Raw genomic sequence first — 21,866 nt, forward strand, 5'->3', positions numbered from 1 at the left:
GTTATGGGGGAGGGGCACGCCCAAGAAGGTGAACAGATGCCCTACATGGGCACCTGGGGAGCATCCCAAGGCACTCACTTGTGGAGGGGGAGATGTCAGGGAAGGTGGGGAGATAAAACAAGTGCGGCGGGTCCGGGGCCTGGGGTGGCGGGAGTCAAAACATGGTCGCTGCGGGAGTGCACCGTCTGTCCGTCTACCCCGGGAGGACAGGGACTCAGCTTTCTGGTTCACTACTGAGTGTCCCCAGTGTCAGGATGGCACCTGGCATCCTCCAGGCTCTGGGCATGTTAATAAATGAACGAGTGAGTGAATGAGTGAGAAGAGAACAAGCCAGTGGCCTCGAGTGGGAGGGGAGTCAGAGAGAAGCAGATGCAGATGCAGGGTGAGGCTTGGGAGAGGTCACAGAGCCCCTGATGCGCTGGGAGAGGAGCAGGGGCAGCGGACAGTGGGAGGCAGGTAGAGACAGGCTGTTCCTTGAATGGAGGGTTATGAGCTGCATGGGGAAGTGGGGTCTACAAATGGCATCTACTTAAGTTCATAGGGCATGAAAAGTTCAGGGGATGTGGCGCTAGGTGGGGAGGGAGGATGAGGAGCGGGGAGGGGGCACGTGTGTGCCAGAGGCCCAGGAAGGCAGGGAGCACTGAGGGGCTGGCACAACCCTGCCCAATCAGTGGCTAGTCCGGGGGCTTGGGGAGGGCAGCAGCTGCTGGCCTAGGCCACACCGCTCACCTGGGAGTAAACGGTGGCATGGACCCAGGCAAGACGGCGACTTAGGTGATCTAGCTTTTCTGAGAAAACCTTCTGGCTCTTCGTCAACTCTGCAAGGATGTCCTTCCTCTGCCACCCAAGGAGAAGGGAGGAGAGGACAATCAGGACATGGCCCCGTGCCCAGACCCACGCAGCCTAGCAGGGGCCCCACTGGTGCCCGGGGCAGGCAAAGGGTTGGGCGGACCCAGCTCCACTCTTCAAAACCCTCCTCAGCCTCTGACCTGCTGGTGAGCCTGAGCAAGACAGGGCCACAGGTGCCCCTCAGAATGTGGAAGTGAGACGCAGCTGAGGGCATGTGAGATGAGCCCCTGGCTGGGACATCCCAGGGACTCCACGCTAGAACTGCAGCTCCGGCAGCTGCTTTTGCCCTGGACAAGCGCAGGGTTCTGTAGACAGGTGGGAGCCAGGGGCTGCCAGGAAAGCCCAGACTGGGCATTCTTGGCTCTGTTCCCCAGGCCAGAGAGCTACGGCAGAGGGGCTCCAGGGGAGGGAAGGAGGGAGGGAGGGAGGCCCTGCTTCCTGCTGACTCTGCAAGTGGCCGAGGAAGTACTCAGGGTCGAATCCATAATTGATGAGGAGAGTGGGTGTGCGTCAGCACTTAGTGGCCAGGGTGGGGGCACCCTGGCACAGGCCATGGCTGGCTGACGGGGCTCAGGCCGTGCCTAGCCCTGGTGCCAGCCCCACTCTCACTGATGTGGTCTGCCCGGGGCGGGGGTGGGGAAGAGGAGAACTGCTGGGCAACCCCAGAGGCAGGGGCAGGATAGCAGCTTTCCCTCATGGGCTTCCCTGGGGAACCCCAGCGAGCAAGCTGCCCTCTTTAATGCCCTGCCCTCCCAAAGACCCACCTGCCCATCCACCTTACCCGCTTGGGGCACCGGCGGAGCTTGTCCTCTGTGTCCCTCAGAGCCATCGCATACTCATTGACATCATCGGACACTCCCACCATCTAGAGCACCAGACACCACATCCAGGGTGACCCTTGGGCACTTCGCACAGGTTTCTCCACACCCAGTCTGGACCCCAGCCCTGCCAAACCCTTAACCTTAGGCCCAGGACAGCCCCCTCCCACAGAAGTCAACGAGGTCAGGCCCAAACGGCACTGGCAGAAACTAGTCTTGCTGTGGCATATGCTAACGTGCACAGTCACGCCCAGGCACCCCTGGAGACACGTGGGCACGTGTGGGTGCACACACACATGCATCCAAACACCCAGAACCACATAACATGCGCATGGACCAGTGGTGTGAGACCTTGCCCAGCTGCTGGTGAACGCTGAGATTATACATCATGATGGCACCGTCCAGGACTTCCAGCAGGGAGTTCTCGGTGAGGGGCTGCTCAGGCTCCTCGGGGGGCCGCCCCACCAGCAGGCCCTCATTCCACTGGCTACCCTCGACTAGGGAGTAGGGAAGGACAGGATCAGGGTCAGGGTCGGAGCCATTCCAGTTCTCTTCTAAGCCTATGGAGCCAGGATGGGCCTTATAGGAGGAGAAGGAGGCCCTCTCCCCCTGCCTGGGCCCAAGGAGGGACCTGCAGGGAGAAGGTGTGGGCCGGGGCAGGGAAGGTGCTGCATTCCAGGACCTATTTCTGTAGCATCAATTTCCTGCCCTCAGAGTGCACTTCCCACACCCCTGACATACTGCCAGGCCACAGGACCAGGAGGGAATGGGGTGTATTTGGCTTTGCCCCGGGGGAGTGTTGTACAGGAGAGAAGGATCCTTCAGCGCGCCACGCCTGGCCCTGTCTGGCACCTACTGTCCTCACGGGTCCTCTGCTCCGCGCTCAGTGTGCGGACCTTCACTTTCTCTGAGGTGCTCAGAGGCCGCCGTGGGGTCATCAGGCTCACAGCTGCTGTGCTGAGGAAGCGGTTGGCTCGGCCCAGGGTTGGAGAACTGAGCCAGCTGGGCCGAGGCAGGGGCAGCGCACCCCCCATGGCCAGGGCCTGCATGGGGCGCTGTGGTGGAGAGAGGAGGCCAGACGCCACTCAGCAATCCCAGGACCCGGGCCCACTTATGGCTCCCTTGATATGTGAGGCTGGGGAACGGGACAGCGAGAGGACACCGGCTGGCTGGGCAGGAGGCCCCGCAGGGCCCCATTCACCACTGCGCCTGCGCCTCACCCTCCACCTGCTCCAACCCAGCCTTCACTCTGCATCCCAAGGCCCTGTGTCTCGTAGGGGCTCAGCAGCAGGAGGCATGCCCCACCACACCCGTCAGTTCATGCCTCCACCTACAGCAAGGGAACCTGCCTGGGGACAAGCTCCTTGCCTGCATGGAGGGGGAGGTGGCCCCGTGTGACACCCCTGCCCTTATGATAGAGGGACAGCCCAACACAAAGCCCCCTGCCTGCCCCTACCGCGGCACCTGGGCCGCAGCCGGGGCTGGCTCCTCATCCTCATCCAGGTCATCCATGGTGGCCGCCTGGAGCTCCAGTGGGTCGATCAGGATATTGGCCTTAGAGGCAAGGTCATCTAGGAGGAATGACAAGAGGGCTCTCAGACCAGTGGAGGGCAGAGGGGTCATAGGTGGCACCACTGAGGACAGTGAGAGGGCAGGAGGCCCTGCAGGGCCCCATTCACCACTGCGCCTGTGCTTCACCCTCCACCTGCTCCAACCCAGCCTTCACTCTGCATCCCAAGGCCCTGTGTCTTGTAGGGCGAGTCATGCTGAGTGAGGCAGAAGGCTCTCCCCACCACGACCCCATCACTCCCTGTCTTTATCTGCATGACCTCACTCTCTCCAGGGCCCTACTTCTCTGACTGCTCCGTTGCTTTCTTCCTTGTCCTGCCCCACAAAGGGAAATCCAGAGCTGCCCAGGGCTCTCCTTGCCTCACTCTGCACACTCCCCAGGGGGTCCGGTCCTCACCGCAGGCTTGTCCCCACCTCTACGCCGACAGCTGGACACACCACCGCTTCCTCCAGCCCAGGCCTTCATCCTGGCTGCATCATTGGGCACCTCAAACATACTAAACTGTCCTCTCCTGCAGCTCCTCTTCCTGATGGTGCCTCCTCCCCACAGCCTCTGGCAAGAAGCCTGGGGTCATCCTTGTCCCCTCCCCTTTACCCTCCCCGCCTCCTCTGTTGCCTGGACAACTGGCTTCCTTGTCTCCTTTCTTGGCCCTTGCACTCTACCCTCCACACTGTAGCAGCCAGAGGGAGCTTCTTACAACGCAGACCCCCCAACCTCGCACCCTTGCTTCAGGACCTTCCAAAGCTACCACTGTCCCTGGAAGGAGCCTACAGCCGCTTTGTGGCCCACAAGGCCCTCAGACTCTGCCCTTCAGACTCCCTGGCCTCATTTCCCATCACTCCCTGCCCCTCATTTTCCTCTCTAGCACGCCAGCTGCTTTCTCTCTCCAGGCCATGCTGGGCCGTTGCTGGCATCCCTGCCACCGCTCACACTGTGCTCTCAGCCCTTTGCACTGGAGACATTTGTGCTCATCCTTGAAAGTAGTTCAGGCAGCAAATGCGAGCCCCCCCCCGGCCCCCGCCCCCCCCAACAACTCCCTCACCAAGATCCCATGGTTCCCTCCTCCATCAGCACACTGCCCCCTATTCCGTCACAGGGCTCCCAGACCTCCTCTGGGGTGGATGTGCAAGGGAAGGAAGGAATAGTTGGACACAAGATCGGGGCAGAGGAGGCCCATCAGCATCTCCCTGCAGAGCAGGTGGAGTGACTTGGGCGCCCTCTGGTGGGCACAGCGCAGCTCAGCACTCAAGGCCGAGCTGGCTCAGGAACCACCCCCCATCCTGCCCTGCTAACTGCCCAAGCCTGCGCGCACCTTTGAGGGTCTTCCGAAGGTGCGAGAGGAGGCCTCCAAGGCGCTGCAGGTCGAAGTAGTCCACCTTGCCATTATAGAAGACCTGGGGCGGGATGTAGGCCTCTGCGAGGAGTTGGGAGGCCGGGCCAGCAGTCAGAGCCCAGCAGGACCCCTGGCCTAGGCCACCTACCTGACCAGGCTTCCCCTACCACCCCGCCCTCTACCATTTCAGGTCAGTTCCAGAAACGGCACAACTTGGGATGAAGGGGGCATTCTTGGCTGCTGGTCACCCAGGTGAGAATCAGAGAGGGCCCTGACCCAGCCCTATGGGAGATTGCCCAATGCAGGCTGCTTCCACTGACCCCTGGGGACTCCGTCCCACACAAACACAGGGCCCCCAGCACCTCAGAGCCCACCCAAGGCGTCCCCGACAAAGGACTGCACAGAGGGCTAGTGGGCAAGGACTGAGGAACAGGGCCCATAGAGGACAGGAACCCAGGGGACCATCAGAGCAAACACGGGCTCACCGTCCAAGTGCAAGGCCTCCACGCCCAGTGGGTAGGACTCAATTAGGCAGGAGGCCTGGGACAGCTCCCCCCAGCCCTGCCCTCAGCTATCACTCCACACCAACATTAGGGGCTGCCCTGGGGCTGGCCCTGCCCAGCGTCTACAACTCGAGGCCCTGGCCACACTCACCGTCACTGAAGGTAGCGCATGGATTCGAAGCCTTGTATTCGTCCCAGTAGTAACGCAGGGCCGAGATCAAGCGGTGTAAGAAGCAGACCATGTACTCGGGGGGGCAGAGCATGGGCATGTTCTGCAGGCACAAGTGTAAGACATGCATTTGTGCAGCCCGGAGGCCAGCCCACTCCTCATCCAAGGCCCTGCCCCAGGACCCTGGGCTGAGCAGAGAGGGTAGGGCGGCAGGCGGGGAGGAAATGCAGAAGTGCCAGAATTACAGGTGCAAATGCTGCGACAAAGCCAGGGGGCCCTGGTGGGCTGGCCTGGGGATACCTACCCCCCGGCTGCTGGCATTCTCCTGCAGAAACTTTCGGAACTTGGTCAGGAAGATGTACCTAGAAGCTTCGCCCTTCGGGGGAAGGAAAGCCAAGGCTGTGATGAGCTGAGGATCCTGGCCCCGAACCGGACTCAACTTAGCCTGCACCCTGCCACAAGAGCCTGACCCAGCCCTGCCCTCTGGATCTCCAGGCCCGGTCTGATACCCCTCCTGGCCAGGGACCCACACAGGGGTCTGGGAATCACTTACCCCGTTGTCATCTTGATTGTTCAACAGCAGCTTCAGGATCTGGACCTGTAGTTCTTCCACCACTGGGGGTGGGGTGGGGAACAGGACAGCCTTCCTCAGGCAGGGCCTTGCCCTCAGGCCCCCGGGGACCGGCAGGGGGAGCAGGTTTGGACTGAGGCTCCACCACCAGGGATCCCCAAGTCCAACCTAAGCATGGTCACTACCAAGTGCCCCCAAGTACACAGGCACAGAAATCCTCCACCCCCTACCCAGTGCCTGAGGAACGGGGCTGACCTTCGATGCGCTTCTTGAGCCTTTGGCAGCCCCGTTCATAGGCACGCCGCCGGAGCCGCTCCTCGGAGGTTTCGTCCTTCACCTCCTTACTGTCTTTGCCCTGGGCAGGGGCGGGGCAGGGGAGGGGGGTGAAAGATGGCAAGGCTCACCCTGGTCTACTTCAGACAAAAGACCCCCTACTCCCACCCCCAGCCCAGGAAGGGGCCTCGCGTGCCATGTACAGGTGGCTCAGACACCCCGGGTCAGCCCTCACTGTGACCACCGCCCACCCAAGTCAGGGCTGCCCACCTCCCTGCTGGAGCGGTGGGGCCACCAGGTGGTGGGGATGAGCTCCTGTAGGCCAGCCTCCTCCACACGCAGGGGGCTCTTGATGTAAAAGAAGACAACGGACCGGAGCACGTCGAAGCTGGTGGTCGTTAAGGCAGAGCTCCACTCACCACAAGGTGCCCCGTACACCCTCATGAGCCCTCCCGAAACTTACCCACCTCCGGATATGCCCACCACAGCTCTCCCAGTCCTCACGGTGCCATCGCTGCTGTGTGCCTGTCACCACTGACTGTGAGCCCAGAGAAACAGCTGTGGCTGTCAAACCCACCAAGCCCAATTCCAAGCAAGGGCACGATGAAGACTTGTCACAGGAACAGATGACGGTGGGACAGCTGGAGAGAGGGCCTGGCAGCCTCTCTATTTGTTTCTGCCTCCTAGAGGCTGAGGACCCCACAGAGAGAAGACAGCTACTAGCACAGGTTTCCCAGCCAGGGGCCCGAAGCTATGCTTTCTCTCCTGCACCTGCAGTTCTCAACGTTATAGGGAAACAGGAGGAGCTGACTCCTTCGAGAAGATTTCATAGGAACCCCCGCCATGGAGCACAGATAGAAGTGCAGTGCTTTGGCTGAAGAGGGCAGGCGCTGATGGCTCCCCCCTGCCCCCCACCCTCCACCTCTGGGTGGCCCAAGAGCCTGCAGGCATCTGGAAATCCCTGCTCAGGCCAGCCAGCCAGCCAGCCTGGATCCTTTGCTCTACCCTCCCTGCTCTGTAGAGAAAGTGCTGGGAAGGCTGGGTCCTGGAACAAGGACTCACACGCTGGGTGGCTCTGGTCTTCCTGAGCCTCCGTGGGGAACCCTGGGCAGAGGCACACCACCCTCCCTGGTTTCTGCTGACCCCAGAGGGCACCGCATGTCTGGCCTGCCTAGTAGCAAGGAGAGGATACAGGACGTGGCTAAGCAGAAACTTGCGGGATTTCTCATGACTGAGGATGGCAATGGTGAGCCGCAGGTAGCGGATCTGTGGGGAGAGGGTGCTCAGAGTGGGCAGGTGAGGCCCAGGGGGCTCAGGGCCAGGGCAGGAGCTCCTACCTGCAGGCCCAGGTCAGGGACGATGGGCGAGAACCGGTACAGCCGCAACAGGGACATCATCAACTGCTTGAGGCAATCTTGCATCTCATAGTCCTGGAAGAGGGAGGTGAGGTTGCACAGCTACCCGCTGAGGGCAGGCCCCGGGACAGCCATCTATGCGGCCTTCTCCAACACCCTCCCTGTACTCAGTGGAGCCTGACATCCTGGCCTGAGGGCTGATATCCGGCGCCTCACCTCCATGAAGAGCCACAGGAGATCCAGGACCTGGTGCACCACAGACTGCGCCTGTGCGGGGGTGCCCGCCTCCACGACGCCCAGCAGGAAGCTCATGAGCACGGCCTCCACCAGGTACACCTTGCGCTGCACCAAGGGCGGGTGCCAGTGAGGTGGCAGCCTCCTGCCCCACTCAGGGGCCCCCTGCCCTGGCACGTGGCCAAGGCCACAGATGGACTCTTGGTCCCCGTCAAGCAACCCCAAGTCATGGATGAGCCCTTCTGGGGTCTGATGGAGACACAGGAAATGCTGCTACCCAACAACGCCTCTGGGGCTCTGCACATGCCATTCCCTTGGACTGTGATGTCACCACCCCTCGATCTTCTTTCTAGGAAGCCCCCTGATACCCTCAGCTGGAAGTGTCTCCTCCTCACCCAGTGACATCCTTGGGGTTTAAGGGCTCTGGTCACAGGGGCCCCTGACAGGTGATGCTGCTGGACCTCATGCACCTCAGCATCCCAGCCCTCAGCAGGGGTGTTTCTATCATGGCCCGCCTCTCCCCTCCCTAATGTCCCCTCACCAGGAGCGGTGCGAAGCGATGGAAGATGTGAGCCAGTGTGAGGAGGACGGTGGGCTGGCCCTGCAACTGCCACTCAGAGCTTTCCTTCTCCACCAGCCGCCCTTGCTGTGTGGGCGGGGAGGAAGGGACTGTGAGAGGCAGAGGGCTGTAGAAAGCCCCCAGCATACCCGGCCCAGACGCTGGCTCACCACGGGGTCCAGCTCCACGCTCAGCACTGCCTGGAAGCAGCCCAGCAACTCCTGTGCCCGAACCAGGTCAGCGCTTGGTGGGTCCTGCAGGGGCCGGTAGCCCACCACTGGGTAGGTGCCACAGAGTTAAGCCAGCAACACCTGATCTGTGGCTCAGAATACCTACCCCCTCCCACTGAGACCCCTGCAGAAGGGCCTGGGCTCCAGGGCAGGGCTGAGAGGTCAGATTGCCTGGTTTGCATCACAACCCTCCCGTTTCTCTGTGAAGCAAAACTTCTCTTGCCACTATATGCTCTTCACCTGTTCAGTGGAGACAGCAATGGTACCCACCTAACAAGGTTGCTGCAAGCATTGTCCTCAGCACCCACCTCAGCTGTACCCTACTCACTCTTCCCGGCAGCAGGGCCTGCCACCAGCCCGCAGAGCTCCTGGAGCAGGGAGACCCCCATCCTGGCTTCCTCAAGAGCATCCAAGCAGCCCACAGCCTTCTTCACAAAAGGATATCGCAGGGGACGGCTGCCGAAGTTGAAGGCCACAGACTCCTTGAAGGAGAGGCTGATGGCTGGGAAGTAGGCCATGCCCAGGCCCCTGGATAAGTTCTCAAAGGCAGTGCCCAGAGACACACCATTCCTGGAGCAGAAGGGAGGGTCCATGAGCCAGTGCTAAGAAGGATGTGGCTGAAATGGACCAGTGAGCAGGCCTCTGTGGGGGCTGCCCACCCTCAGGCTACCGAAGCCAGCCTGGCCCCTTACAGGGCCTGGAACACGAGGGCAGACTGGGGATGCCCCAGAGGCCAGGCCTGTGAATAGAGGCAGGAGACTCACAGGCAGAAGGACAGCGTGCCTTCATCCAGGTCGATCAGGCAGCTCACAATGTCCCCCGCTGCCCACGCCTGCCAGGGGAGGAAGACTTACAGATGTGCAGAATCCCAGCAGCCTGCCCACTCTGCCCCCCTCCAGCTGTGTCTCCACTGCCACCCAGGGGAGACTGGCCACAAGGACAGAGGACCTCAGTCCCTGCCCTCCCCCTGGTGCCCTACATTCCCTCAGCGCTGCCCAGTGGCCCCCACCAAGCTGTGGGGATGGACATGGGCCAGTTGGGCTGCAGGGGGCCCGGGCCTCACCTTCCCGTAGTTCGTCGTGGTCACGTTCCACTTGCGCACCCGGTTGCCATCGTAGGCATAGGAGTTGTGTGTATCTCCAACCCCCTCCTAGGGAGGAACTGTCTGTGAGGTCTGGGGGAGGTGGGGAGGGGCAGGGCCAGAGCCCACCAGCCACCAGCCTTGGACCCACGTGGCTCTACAGAATGGGGCTGATGCTCTGAGGGAAGGAGTGAGGGCTGTTTCGGGGCTGGATTGCCCTGGGATGGGGTGGGACACATTATGTCTCCTCCAGAGGGAAGTCCAGATTAGGGTGCTGAGCAGACCCTATGTGGGTTGGGGGGTTGCCTGAGCCCTGATGAGGCCTGCTGCCAAGAGAAGGTCTCCCTGGGAGGGGTCCCTCTCCCACATGTACCTCCTGATTGAAGCGGCAGTTGATCGTGCACCAGCCAATCTGCATGAGCCCCTGGGAGGAGATGAGCACCTCGTAGACCCATTTCCCTGGAAAAAGTCACGTCAAACCCAGCAGGGAAACAAAGACTGCCTCCTGCCTCTGGCCCGGGCCCTCAAACTTCCTCCCAACTCCCTGGGCCACAGCAGAGCGTGGTCTCACCTTTGTACACGCATGTGGTAGAGCGGATAGTACCAAAGTTGCTGTGTCCAATCACCTGGGTGGAGAGCAGGGGTGGTGAACCTCCTCCCGGGCATACGGGGTGCCACCCCAAGGGAGAACGACCCCACTCCAACTTGGCTCGCCTTGGTGGCGACGCCTGTCGTGGCCAACACTGTCCTGTGCCTGAACAGGGTGGAAGGGGCTAGACCCATGTCAGCAGGGATTTTGGGCCGGGAGCATGATAGGAGGGGCTCATGGCTATGCTGGGAAGGCCTTGGGGCTGGGGTCACACCAAGAGGGTTTCGGGGCTATGTCAGGAGGGTTTGGGAGCTGGGGACTCAATAGTCCACATCAGGAGGGGTCTGTGGCTGCAGCCCCATCAAGAAAGGTCGAGACCAGGGCCACATCAGGAGGAGCTTGGGGCTGTGTCAGGAGGAGCTTGGGGCTGTGTCAGGAGGGGCTTGGATCTGGGACCCCACGCCTTGCCCTCGCTCACCCCCAAGAGGTCATCATCCACCAGAAGAAGCCCTTCGAAGCCACCCGTGTGGTCCAGGACCACAGTGGACGGGCCAAGCCGCCCTTCAACCTTTCCTGGAAAGGAGAGAAGAGGGTGTGGGGTTGGGCCAGGCACAGGGCCTGACAGATGCAGAGAGGGTACTGAGCCCCCCAGGCCCAGCCCTGGCTCCCCAGTCCCATTCCTGAGGCTGTCACCGACCCTGGCTCTCCTCCTCCTCCTCCGCCTCCTCGTCCACATGTAACAACTGGTCCAGGTGCTCTGGCAGGTTCTGGAAGTTCAGGAGTTTCCTGGGGAGAGCGAGAGGCTGCGAGGGTCCCAAAAGTCCTTGAAACCAGCCAGATGACGCTAAATCCCTCTCCCTGTCCCTTTCTCCTGAGCTTAGGAGGGTGGCTGCCCAGACTCCAGAAAAAGGGCTGTACCAGTCCCAGATTCTGGCATGCTGGGGGTCAGAAGACTAGATTATCCACTAAATTTGGTGCACCTCAAGACTGTTTAAAAAAAAAAAAAAAAAAGAAGGAAGAACTCTTTCTAAACCTTAATCCTCTCATCTGTATAAATGGAACAAGAGCTGTATCTCAGAGATGCTGTGAAGATTCCTAGGAATAATGCGCCCTCCGTAGCCCATAACCTCCCCACTCTTGGAGGTGGCTTGTTGATTATGCCTGGGCAAGGAAGGCTGGGAGCAGTGCTGATCCCCAAGATGGTCAGTACCAAGATCAGCTAGTCCAGTCCTTGACCCCAGGTCTGTGGTCCCAGCCAGGGAAGCCTGTGTGTTGAATGAGACATGTCCTGGGAGGATAAAGGGCTCAGCCCTCTTAGCTTCTGGCTGGCTCTGTCCTGGACCCACCTGTAGAGGAGAGTAGAGCACACAGCCTGCCTATCTGTCAGCTGCCCCAGCCAAAGGGCCTAGGAAAATCTGCCTGAGTGGCCCCCTCATCCTCCCAGCACACATGCCCAGAGGAGAAAGAGCTCTAACACTGGCCAGCTAGGTCCTGAGTTCAGTTGCTAAGAATAGCAGGGAATGAGGTGGTGCTGACTAGCAGGGCTCAAAGAGCAGAGGCCTGACGCCCATCTGGATCCAGCCCACAGACTGCTGGCACCTGCTCTTCTAACTCTAATCCCAGTTCCCACCCCACTCATCCCCCTAGAGAGTAGGCTCTGGAAGGGCACGTAGATGGGCCAAAGCACTGACTCTCTGGCAAGGTAGCTTCAACCCAGGCCCAGGGGCCACATGTTCCCACACTGTGAGCTACAACTGACCTTGAGCTACAGGAGGTGGAGATCCATGAAGCCTCCTCCCTACTCCTACTGAGCCCCAGGCCAAGGCGAGCAGGCAGCCGTGCAATGGGGTGCCTCGCCAGTAACATGGAAGGCTGTAGCCAACCCTGTCTCTCAACACCCCAATGCGCCCAGAGATCAAGCAGGCTTCTGCAACAGAATTTCTGACAGGCCCACACCTGGGAGGGCTGCTCTAGTCCTGTGCCTGCTCTTAAGAGCAGCTTCGGGTGGCCAACCTGACACTCAGCCTCAGTGAACGCCTGCAACATTGCCCATTTGGCCAACCCCAGCACTTGCCTACCCTTTCTGGATTGCCCAGTTTCCAGCCCAGAGTTCTGCATCCACACAACCACTGACTAACGGCTCTGCCACCTGCTCTCCCTCCTGGCAGCCACGGCACCAGTGGCAGCAGGATCATTTCTGGTATCACATGAGGTAGGGATCAGATGGCCCTGGGAACAGGCCAGGGCTGGGGTTGGGGTGGAGGTGGGCAGCAGCCCTCCACAAGTAGAAACCCTTTGGTCACCACAGCTGCTTAAATGGAACAGGCAACGATGCTGCCCTTTGGGTCTGCCCAGCGAGCAGAGACTGTGAAAGACAGAATAGCCCTGGCTGGCAAGGGGGCTGAGACATGGGGACACCCATGACTCACTGCAGGGAGAAAGAATGTACAGGCCGGGACTTCCCAGGTGGCGCAGTGGTTAAGAATCCACCTGCCAATGCAGGGGACATGGGTTCGAGCCCTGGTCTGGGAAGATCCCACATGCCGCGGAGCAACTAAGCCCGTGCGCCACAACTACTGAGCCTGCACTCTAGAACCATCGAGCCACAACTACTGAGCCCACGAGCCACAACTACTGAAGCCTGCATGCCTAGAGCCCATGCTCCGCAACAAGAGAAGCCACCGCAATGAGAAACCCATGCACCACAACAGAGTAGCCCCCACTCGCCACAACTAGAGAAAGCCCGCGCACAGCAACAAAGACCCAATGCAGCCAAGAATAAATAAATAAATAAAAATAAAAATATAAATTTATTTTTTAAAAAAAGAATGTACAGAACCCTTTGAAGAAGAAATTCAGCAACAGTCCTAAAAGTGATTGCAATTCAAATACTCTAGCCTTGTGATTCCAACCCTGGGCGTCTATGCAGCATTGTTTACAAAAACAAAAGCCCCTCTAAACTAGGGCAGTGATCAGGCAGATTCCTGGACCTAAAAGATGCCCACCGAGATCAATCTGTAGTGTAGAAAAACATTCAGGAATAACATCTGATGACAAAAATAGGATTTAAACTATACACTTTTGGAGGTGTGGGATATGTTCATGGCACTGCTGGTTTCACAGGTTATCCATGTTAAAATTTACTAGATTGTATGTTTTAAATACATGTAGTTTACTGTATGTTAATTATTCCTCAATAACTTTAAAAAAGCTGACAGTGACAAAAATCTAAAAAAAATTTTCCACACAGCATAACCCAAACTACATACATCGTGAGGTAAAGAAAACAAAAAGGAATCACACTCAAATGGTTATATTAGAATAAGAAGATGACAGTTGCTTTTACTTTTTCTATGTAAGTTTCTGCTAAAGGGCACTCGTAACATTTTTTTTTTTTTTTTTTTGCCGTGTCAAGTGGCTTACGGGATTTTAGTTCCCCGACCAGGGATCGAACCCAGGCCCTCGGCAGTGAGAGTGCAGAGTCCTAACCACTGGACCACCAGGGAATTCCCCACTTGTAGTTTTGATATGAGCTAAACTTAAATACATTAAATTTGCGAGGAATAAAGGGCTGGTGGCATCTGTGCTGTACAGATCAAGCAGAGGCTTCAGAGGGCCAGGGTGCGACAGTGGTGAGGGCAGGTGCACATGGACCAGATGCTGAGTGTAAAATAGGTGCGAAGTGCCATGCTGAGTGCACATCATGCCCCTGACCTCCACTATACTCTCAGAAGGAAGGTACTAGCACTGCCAGGGGAAAGGAAGAGGCGGAGTCCAGAAGGCGGACTCTCTGGCCACAGGTCTCACAGCCAGGAGTGGCAGAGCAAGAACGGAACCCAAGCCAGCCTACCCAGAGCCCCGGCCTCCTTCCCCACAATGCAGTCTCCAGCCTCTGGTCTGGTCCCACAGAGTGAGGAAGGGAGATCCACCTGGCCATACCTGCTGGTGGCTGCCGTGGGTGCACGATCAGTAGAGGAAAAGATGCGGTGCAGGTAGTTGTCCAGTAGCTTCTCGTGCACGATGCCTGCGCCACAGGTCAGAAGGGAGAGAAGGGACACATGGTCAGTGTGGCTCCCAGCCCCTACTGGCCACAGAGGCTCCTGGTCCTAGGCCAGCCACAGGAGTCAGCGGAGCAGTCACGGTGGGTGCCCTGCTCCATGGCTGCTAGTGGAGAAGAGCTGACTCACAGGTACAGGGGGTGCAGGAAGGCCTGAGGCTCAATGCACCTGGGACTTTGCTGCCTCTCTCCTTCTTCCCTCAGCACTAGGAGCCTCATCTCAGCCCTTCCAGCCCTTACCTGTGACCCTAGATTTCTCAGCATCTGAGGTCAGCCTGTGGCTCTTTCGGGAGAAAGCCATGCCGGCCCCCTTGGACGCCATCTTTCATCTCTCGTGGGCAGCCAGTGGTCCTGGGGGCTGAAGCAGAGGCAGAGCCTGGCTATTCGAAGCCAGCCAAGGGCCCCCATATTGACCTCAATCCTGTGGTGTCAGGAAGGCTTGGGAGCAGGTGAAGCCACTGCATGCACACTCACACACACATCAACCCAGGGCAAAGGAAAGCAGGGGCTTCCAGCTTCCTACACGGGGGGTGGGGGGGAGGGGGTCTGGGGCCATGTGACAGGGCCCCACCATGTCCCAGTGCTCACACAGGGCCCAACAGAGAGCAGGTGCCAGATATATGTTTGTTAAACTAAACCAAATGCTTCTGCCGAGTGTGAAATCAGACCCAAGGGTCCAAAGTGAGGTGGCCCAGGAGCAGAGCCCCTGTATCCTTCTCGGTTGTAAGCCACTGCGGGTCCACATCTGGAAGAGAGAACCCTACATCAAGTAGAGTCCACCATCCAAGGCCTTGGTGCCATCTCCAGCTACAAGTCCTGCTTACATCCAAAGCCAGGATCCCCTTCCTCAGTTCCAGAATCCTCCCTTCTCTATTTCAAAGGCCTGCTAGCTTTCTTGCCCCCAATCAAACACACAGCCTCCTACCCCATCAGAGCACCACCCTTGCCCTCCTCACAGGCGCCACTGTCCCCACTGCTGTCCATCCCTCACATACCATGGTGTTGCTACAGCTGCTTCAGAAGCTGCACTAAGTCCCTGGTGCCTGGTTCACTGATCTAGGGCTGTGCTGTCCAACACAGCAGCTACTAGCCACACACAGGTATTTAAATTTCAATTAAAATTAAAAAGTCAATTTCTCAATTATATTAGTCACATTTCAAGGATTCAGTGGCCCTATGTGGTTAATGGTTACTGGACTAGACTCCGAAAATAAAGAACATTCCCATCCTCACATAAAGTTCTATTAGTCAGTGCTGGTCTAGAGGCTGGCCCTCCAGCACTGCCTTAGACAGAACTTCTCTTATCTCACCCCAAACAGGTCCTCTGCTCCCGCCACACACTCTTGCCCACTCCCAGGCGGCACCACTCCTGCCCCTCAGAAAGGTGACTCCCCGCCCTGCCGCCCACCACCAGCCCTCTCACACCAGAGCAGGTGCAGGACAGATTAGACGCTGTCACTCAACTGATGAGCAAACCTTCCAGACATCCACTCCGGGTGTCAGGTGCTGAGGACCCAGGTGAGAGGCGGTGCTTGACTTTGCTCGGGGGCTCCCTGCCACGTCGATCCTGTTCAGCCCCGCCGAGAGTTCAAGGCTTGTAACCGAACCGACCCCATCTCGGATCCCAAGGACGCGAGGGCAGCGCTTGTTTCCCCCAGTCGCCTCTGCCCGGCCCCAAGCTCCGGAGGATCCTCCAGGCCAGCTCCGGCCCGGAGTCTGGCACCACAGGCTGCGACCCCTCGCGCGGCGAGCGCCCTCACACTAGACGGGCTGGGGCCGCAAGGGGAGCCGCCGACACCCGCCCCCCTCGGAGCCCGGCCGCCCCTCACACTCACCCCCAGCCTCGGCCGCCGCGTCCGGGCTCACAACATCCGCCCAGCTCTCAGCTACGGCGCCTGTCCAGGGCCAAACCGCGCGGCCGCCGCGCACGCGCACCGACCCGCGCCCGACCTCCGCCAGAGGGCCCCCTCCACAGCCTCCAGCGGGCGGGCTCCCTCCGCGGCCTACAGCTGGGACGTTCCCGGCCCCCGCCTCGCCCCACTGCCCCACTGCCCAGACGCCTCCGACCCCCGCCTACGCAGGAGGAGCTCCTGGCCCAGCCATGTCGTAACGCTGTGTCCTGGGAGAGACCTTGGCCACCTATCTCAACTCCTACCCGTACTTGGAGGTCCGGCCCACAGGTCCCCTAGGACGTCTGAAAGGCCGTGCCTCCCAGGGTCCCTGCCACCTGTCACCCTCACCTCCATTCAGGCCAGAAGGGTGGCCTCGCTCATCTTCCCTGGGATGGCACCTCTGGCGGGGCGAGGGGAGCCTCTCTGGGCTCTGCTGACAGGGGCGTGGGCAGACCTGCCTCCAGCTGGGGCCGATAAGACAGCAAAAGGGGCAGGCTCCTTGAGGCTGGGGCAGGGAATATTCTCCACTTTACAGGGGAAAGCTGAAGCTCAGAAAAGTTTAATATCACCACCTTCGGGCTGGAACCTAGGCCTCTGGCAGCAACCATGTCCACACTGCCCTTCCCTTCAAAGCAGCCTAGGGTGCGGGGAGGGGGAGGGGGTGGGGCTAAGGGAGGGGGGCAGTGGGGCCCTCAAGTGTCCCCACTGAACCTTTCCAACACTGCCCACTACATAGGGAGGCCTCTCGGGGGGCTAAATGTGCCAGAGTGAGGACACTTGTACCTCACCTATAGGGCCTAAGGCCTGGCACCACCCCCATTCCTGCCACTGGGTCTCAGGTCAGGCCCCAGCAAGTCTACAGTGGGGGTGTGGAGACAGAGCCACCCAATCCCGTAGGGACAGGTTTCACAACTTCCCGGATGGGGCTGTGGTGGGTCACAGTGCAGCCTCCAGCCAGGAGGATGGGGTGGCTCCCACTCCTGCTGCTTCTGACGGGGTTCTTAGGGGCCCCTGGTGAGTGCCCTTCCCCTCAGCCCTGATCCCCATCTGCGTTCAGAAAGGGGTTGGCCCCAGGCCCATCCGGCTCTTTGAGCCAGGAACTTACTTTCCTATTGGGCATGGAGCAGCGAGTGACCTTGGCTTCTTTCACAGAGCTGGGTAGCCCCAGGAACACATAAACACATTGCCTATTCAGGCCTGCGTTAAAAAGTCTGCTGTAGCATTGAGGCAGTATTAGAGCCACACAGACGCAGGCACACGTGCAGGCAATTACCCCTTATGAGCCAGATCTAATTCTCTAATTTAGCATATGCCCTTATGCTAGTGAGAGCCTAGACTTGGAGTCAGAATGCTTGGGTTGGGCCTCTGCATGGTTAATAAGATACCTCTGAGCCTTCTCAGTCTCATCTGAGAAATTAGATGGGATAAGCTCCATGGGGCAAGCACCATCACCCACTGCTCTCAGAGTATATGTTTTACAGCTGAGCCTAGTGCCTTGCCCACTAAACAGGTGCACTAGTGATAACTATCATGCCTGGGCCTGCTTCTCCCACCCAGTACAGGGGTCTGACCCTTGAATGGGCTGACAGGGTCCACTCCAGAGGCCTTGTAGTTTGATCCCCTGAATGAATAAAGTGTGCACGTGCTGATATACATGTGCTGACACGCATGCCCACCCTGCAGGGCAGCGCTCGCCCTTGAATGACTTCCAGGTGCTCTGGGGTACGGAGCTGCAACACCTGCTACACACAGTGGGGCCCAGGCCTTGGCAAGAAGATGTGGCAAATGCTGAGGAATGTGCAGGGCTTTGTGGGCCCCTACTGGACTGCAGGTGAGTGGCCAAAGGACCTAGATAACACTGGAGGTAGGGGAACCTGGGCACTGAGTTACCCTGTGGCTCCTCCTCCCAGGGCCTTCCACTACAATGTGAGCAGCCATGGTTGCCAGTTGCTGCCATGGACCCAGCACTCACCTCATACACGGCTGCAGCGTTCCAGGCGCTGTGATCTCTTCCAAAAGAAAAGTGAGTGGCTGCAGAGAAGGGCGGGCTGGGGAGAGGGCTGCTGGGGTCTCAGGCCTTGTTGATCCTGGGTCTTTTGCTCCCAGTCTATGTTCGGACTTGCATCGTGGACAATGGGGTCGAGTACCGGGGCACCGTGGCCATCACCATGGGTGGCCTACCCTGCCAGCGCTGGAGCCACAGGTTCCCCAATGACCACAAGTGAGACAGACTGCAGCTCCCCTCTGTCCCTGCCGGCCTGGCGCCTGCCCCCAGTACGCACTGTATTGCTACTCTCACAGGTACACACCCACACTTCGAAATGGCTTGGACGACAACTTCTGCCGCAACCCGGATAGGGACCCCAGAGGTCCCTGGTGCTACACAACAGACCCTGCCGTGCGCTTCCAGAGCTGCGGCATTAAGTCTTGCCGGGAGGGTAAGCAGCTCCGGGTCAAGCCTGGGGCGGGAGGAGCATGCCCACGCCCGTCCACGAACCCATCGGCCCTGTGTCTCCAGCCGCTTGCCTTTGGTGCAATGGCGAGGACTACCGCGGCTCAGTGGACCGCACGGAGTCAGGACGCGAGTGTCAGCGCTGGGACCTGCAGCACCCGCACCCTCACCCCTTCGAGCCCCGCAAGTACGCGTGGGCGGGCTCGGCAGGAGGAGGGCGGGCAAGGGGAGGGCCCAGCACTCCAGAGGCGGGGCGATGTAAGGCAGCACATAGTTGGTTGGGGCCAGACAGGGCCTGAGTCCCAGGCTCTTGTTCACGCCCGGCTACCGCCTCTAGGTTCCTGGACAAAAGTCTGGACGACAACTATTGCCGGAATCCGGACGGCTCGGAGCGGCCCTGCTGCTATACCGCGGACCCGCAGATGAAGCGAGAGTTCTGCGACCTCCCCCGCTGCGGTAGAGCGTGAGGGCGGGGCCTGGGAGGGCACCTGGGACACGTGGGGGCGTGGCCTGGCTGGGACTAGAGGAGGGGCTGGGCGTGACCCGGTGGTGGCCCAACAACAGTGGGGCTCCGCCCCAGCCCCAGTCTCACCTCCCACTCGGGCTCCGACCGGCCTCGATCCATCCAAGGGTCCGAGGCACAGCCGCGCCGGGAGGCCACGACGCTCAATTGCTTCCGCGGGAAAGGCGAGGGCTACCGGGGCACGGTCAACACCACCGCTGCGGGCGTGCCCTGCCAGCGTTGGGACGCGCAGCATCCGCATCAGCATCGCTTTGCGCCGGAAAAGTATGCGTGCAAGTGAGTTGGCTGGCCGCCGCTGGGAGCCTGCTACTCCTGCGGGTGGGACCTGAGGGGGGCCCCGGGCGGGGCTTGAAAGGAGGCGGGGCTTGGGGAGGAGCTGGAGGCTGGGCTCCCGCCCAGGCGGGCTGGCCAGCCCATGACCTGGGACCCACCCGAGCTGAGCTGCGTGCTTGCTCAGGGACCTTCGGGAGAACTTCTGTCGGAACCCCGACGGATCGGAGGCGCCCTGGTGCTTCACATCGCGGCCTGGCATGCGCGTGGCCTTCTGCTACCAGATCCGGCGCTGCACCGACGACGTGCGGCCCGAGGGTAAGGCCTGAGCTGGGGCTGGACGCACGGGGCCGGAGGGCTGGGGCGAGAACCGGCTGACGGTCGCCCCCGTCCGTCCGCCCGCCCGCCGCAGACTGCTACCATGGCGCGGGGGAACTGTATCGCGGCTCAGTCAGCAAGACCCGAAAGGGCGTCCGGTGTCAGCGCTGGTCCGCGGGGACGCCGCACAAGCCGCAGTAAGTTCGCCAGCGCGCCTGGTGCCTCCCAGACCGAGGCCACAGGCCCCGCCCGGGACTAACCCTAGGGCGGCATGCCTCGGCTCTGCAACTGGAGGCTTGCGAGGGCTTGGGATTACCCTTTGATTTTGCTCCCCCTCCCGCCTAGGTTCACCCCCACCTCCGCCCCACACGCACCACTGGAGGAGAACTTCTGCAGGAACCCAGACGGGGATAGTCACGGGCCCTGGTGCTACACCACAGATCCGGGGACTACGTTCGACTACTGTGCACTGCGGCGCTGCGGTGAGCACGGGCGACACAGCCCCGGGGCCCCGCCCCTAGCCTCCACCGCCAAAGGCTGGCTCCCTTAACGCGGTTGAACTTGGGTCTTTCAGATGATGACCAACCGCCGTCCATCCTGGAGCCCCCAGGTACGGACTTGGGCCAGTTATGCGTCGTGGTCCCTTTACCCCCCATCTCCATCCAGTCCGGGGTTTCAAACAGCACATTCTATCCCCCAGACCAGGTGCTGTTTGAGAAGTGTGGCAAGAGAGTGACCCGCCTGGACCCATGGCGCTCCAAGCTGCGTGTGGTGGGCGGCCAGCCTGGGAACTCACCCTGGACAGTCAGCTTGCGCAACCGGTGAGGCACAACTGCCTGATTTTCCAAGACAGGGGCTGATGCTACATCCTCTGTGCTTGTGCCAGTAGGGGGGCGGGAACCTGCCCCAGCCTCACAGATCCTAGCCAAGACATGGCAGGTCCAGCCTTTGTCTGTGTCTCAGGACCGTTTCCTAACCTGCACTCCTCCAGGCAGGGCCAGCACTTCTGCGGAGGCTCCCTAGTGAAGGAGCAGTGGGTTCTGACTGCCCGGCAGTGCTTCTCCTCTTGGTGAGCCTTCCTTGGGTTTGGGGACTCCCAACCCCATGCCTTCCTCTCCCCCTTAGCCACCTTCCCTAGGCAAGCCAATGGGTGAGTGTTGGGCAGCAGACTATTGAGTCTCGACTGATGTAGCAGAGCTTCTCTCTCAGCCATGGGCCTCTCACTGGCTATGAGGTGTGGCTAGGCACCCTGTTCCAGGACCCACAGCCCGGGCAGCCAGGCCTGCAGCGCATCTCAATGGCCAAGATGGTCTGCGGGCCCTCTGGCTCCCAGCTTGTTCTGCTCAAGCTGGAGAGGTGTGTGACAAGTCAAGAGGGTGTGAGGTGGGGCTGGGCCTTGTGGCCTCAGACCCTGAATGCCGTCATTCTTGCTGAAGACCTGCGACCCTGAACCAGCGTGTGGCCCTGATCTGCCTGCCCCCTGAGTGGTATGTGGTGCCTCCAGGCACCAAGTGTGAGATCGCAGGCTGGGGCGAGACCAAAGGTAAGAGTACACTGCAGGGGCATGGACTGTTCCAGGCCAAGAGGCCCAGCCTTGTGTACTACCCACAGACCCTATCCTTCTTCCCATTCTCTTCACTGTAGGTACAGGGAACAACACGGTCCTGAACATAGCCTCCCTCAATGTCATCTCCAACCGGGAATGTAACATCAAGCACCGAGGTCGCGTACGCGAGAGTGAGATGTGCACTGAAGGACTGTTGGCCCCTGCTGGAGCCTGTGAGGTCAGTGGCAGGGCCCCTGGCAAGCTGAAAATGTACTGCTTCACCCCAAAGGGGGCTAGTCTCTACCATGGTCCAGGCCCTCACCAGTTCTTGCACCTACCAGGGTGACTACGGGGGCCCACTTGCCTGCTTTACTCACGACTGCTGGGTCCTGGAGGGAATTATAATCCCCAACCGAGTGTGCGCACGGCCCCGCTGGCCATCCATCTTCATGCGTGTCTCTGTGTTTGTGGACTGGATTCACAAGGTCATGAGGCTGGGCTAGTCCCAGCCTCAATCCTGTGGGCCTTGGGGAGGACGAAGCTTTCTGTCAGACATAAAGCCACCTTTCCTCTTTATGCCTGTGCAGGGTGCTTCTTAGCCTTTACTTCTAGGGAATGAATTGGCAACTCCTCATTAGGGCCTGAGTGGCAGAGTCCAACACAACTTGGGCTGG

General features: G+C 59.9%; 2 protein-coding genes and 1 non-coding gene across 12 annotated transcripts in view; 1 reads left to right on the forward strand and 2 right to left on the reverse strand.

Annotated features, from left to right (window-relative positions):
* RNF123 (ring finger protein 123) overlaps nt 1–18,406 on the reverse strand; it is a 31,286-nt gene extending 12,880 nt beyond the window's left edge. Inside the window, exons 1-27 of one of the 10 annotated variants that reach the window (XM_060161839.1) lie at nt 16,027–16,083; nt 15,617–15,758; nt 14,432–14,549; nt 14,074–14,158; nt 10,832–10,920; nt 10,613–10,707; nt 10,117–10,171; nt 9,919–10,004; nt 9,528–9,614; nt 9,229–9,296; nt 8,909–9,034; nt 8,405–8,519; nt 8,217–8,321; nt 7,658–7,783; nt 7,424–7,516; nt 7,279–7,352; nt 6,357–6,474; nt 6,069–6,168; nt 5,796–5,857; nt 5,547–5,618; nt 5,225–5,345; nt 4,550–4,651; nt 3,132–3,238; nt 2,524–2,722; nt 2,019–2,164; nt 1,631–1,714; nt 730–837 (exon numbers count right to left, since the gene is read on the reverse strand). In XM_060161839.1, the coding sequence (XP_060017822.1) occupies nt 730–837; nt 1,631–1,714; nt 2,019–2,164; nt 2,524–2,722; nt 3,132–3,238; nt 4,550–4,651; nt 5,225–5,345; nt 5,547–5,618; nt 5,796–5,857; nt 6,069–6,168; nt 6,357–6,474; nt 7,279–7,352; nt 7,424–7,516; nt 7,658–7,783; nt 8,217–8,321; nt 8,405–8,519; nt 8,909–9,034; nt 9,229–9,296; nt 9,528–9,614; nt 9,919–10,004; nt 10,117–10,171; nt 10,613–10,707; nt 10,832–10,920; nt 14,074–14,158; nt 14,432–14,513 (2,505 nt within the window). In that variant the 5' untranslated portion in view covers nt 14,514–14,549; nt 15,617–15,758; nt 16,027–16,083. The other 9 variants (XM_060161842.1, XM_060161844.1, XM_060161845.1 and 6 more) reach the window with 9 other exon arrangements.
* Nucleotides 13,568–13,640, reverse strand: TRNAE-CUC (transfer RNA glutamic acid (anticodon CUC)). The gene has a single exon. It is a non-coding gene; the product is annotated as a tRNA-Glu (tRNA).
* On the forward strand, nt 17,785–21,768 carry MST1 (macrophage stimulating 1). Its single transcript, XM_060161853.1, is given in 18 exon segments — nt 17,785–17,814; nt 17,817–17,914; nt 17,994–18,106; nt 18,190–18,304; nt 18,385–18,521; nt 18,602–18,722; nt 18,873–18,991; nt 19,166–19,334; nt 19,516–19,646; nt 19,741–19,843; nt 19,992–20,128; nt 20,221–20,256; nt 20,347–20,467; nt 20,638–20,715; nt 20,856–21,002; nt 21,083–21,189; nt 21,291–21,430; nt 21,534–21,768. Coding segments are annotated over 18 exon segments (2,064 nt in total). The 3' UTR covers nt 21,696–21,768.
* Nucleotides 21,769–21,866: the final 98 nt, after the last annotated feature.

The sequence above is a fragment of the Lagenorhynchus albirostris genome, chromosome 10, assembly GCF_949774975.1.
Source record: "Lagenorhynchus albirostris chromosome 10, mLagAlb1.1, whole genome shotgun sequence".
Classification (NCBI taxonomy): Eukaryota; Metazoa; Chordata; class Mammalia; order Artiodactyla; family Delphinidae; genus Lagenorhynchus; species Lagenorhynchus albirostris.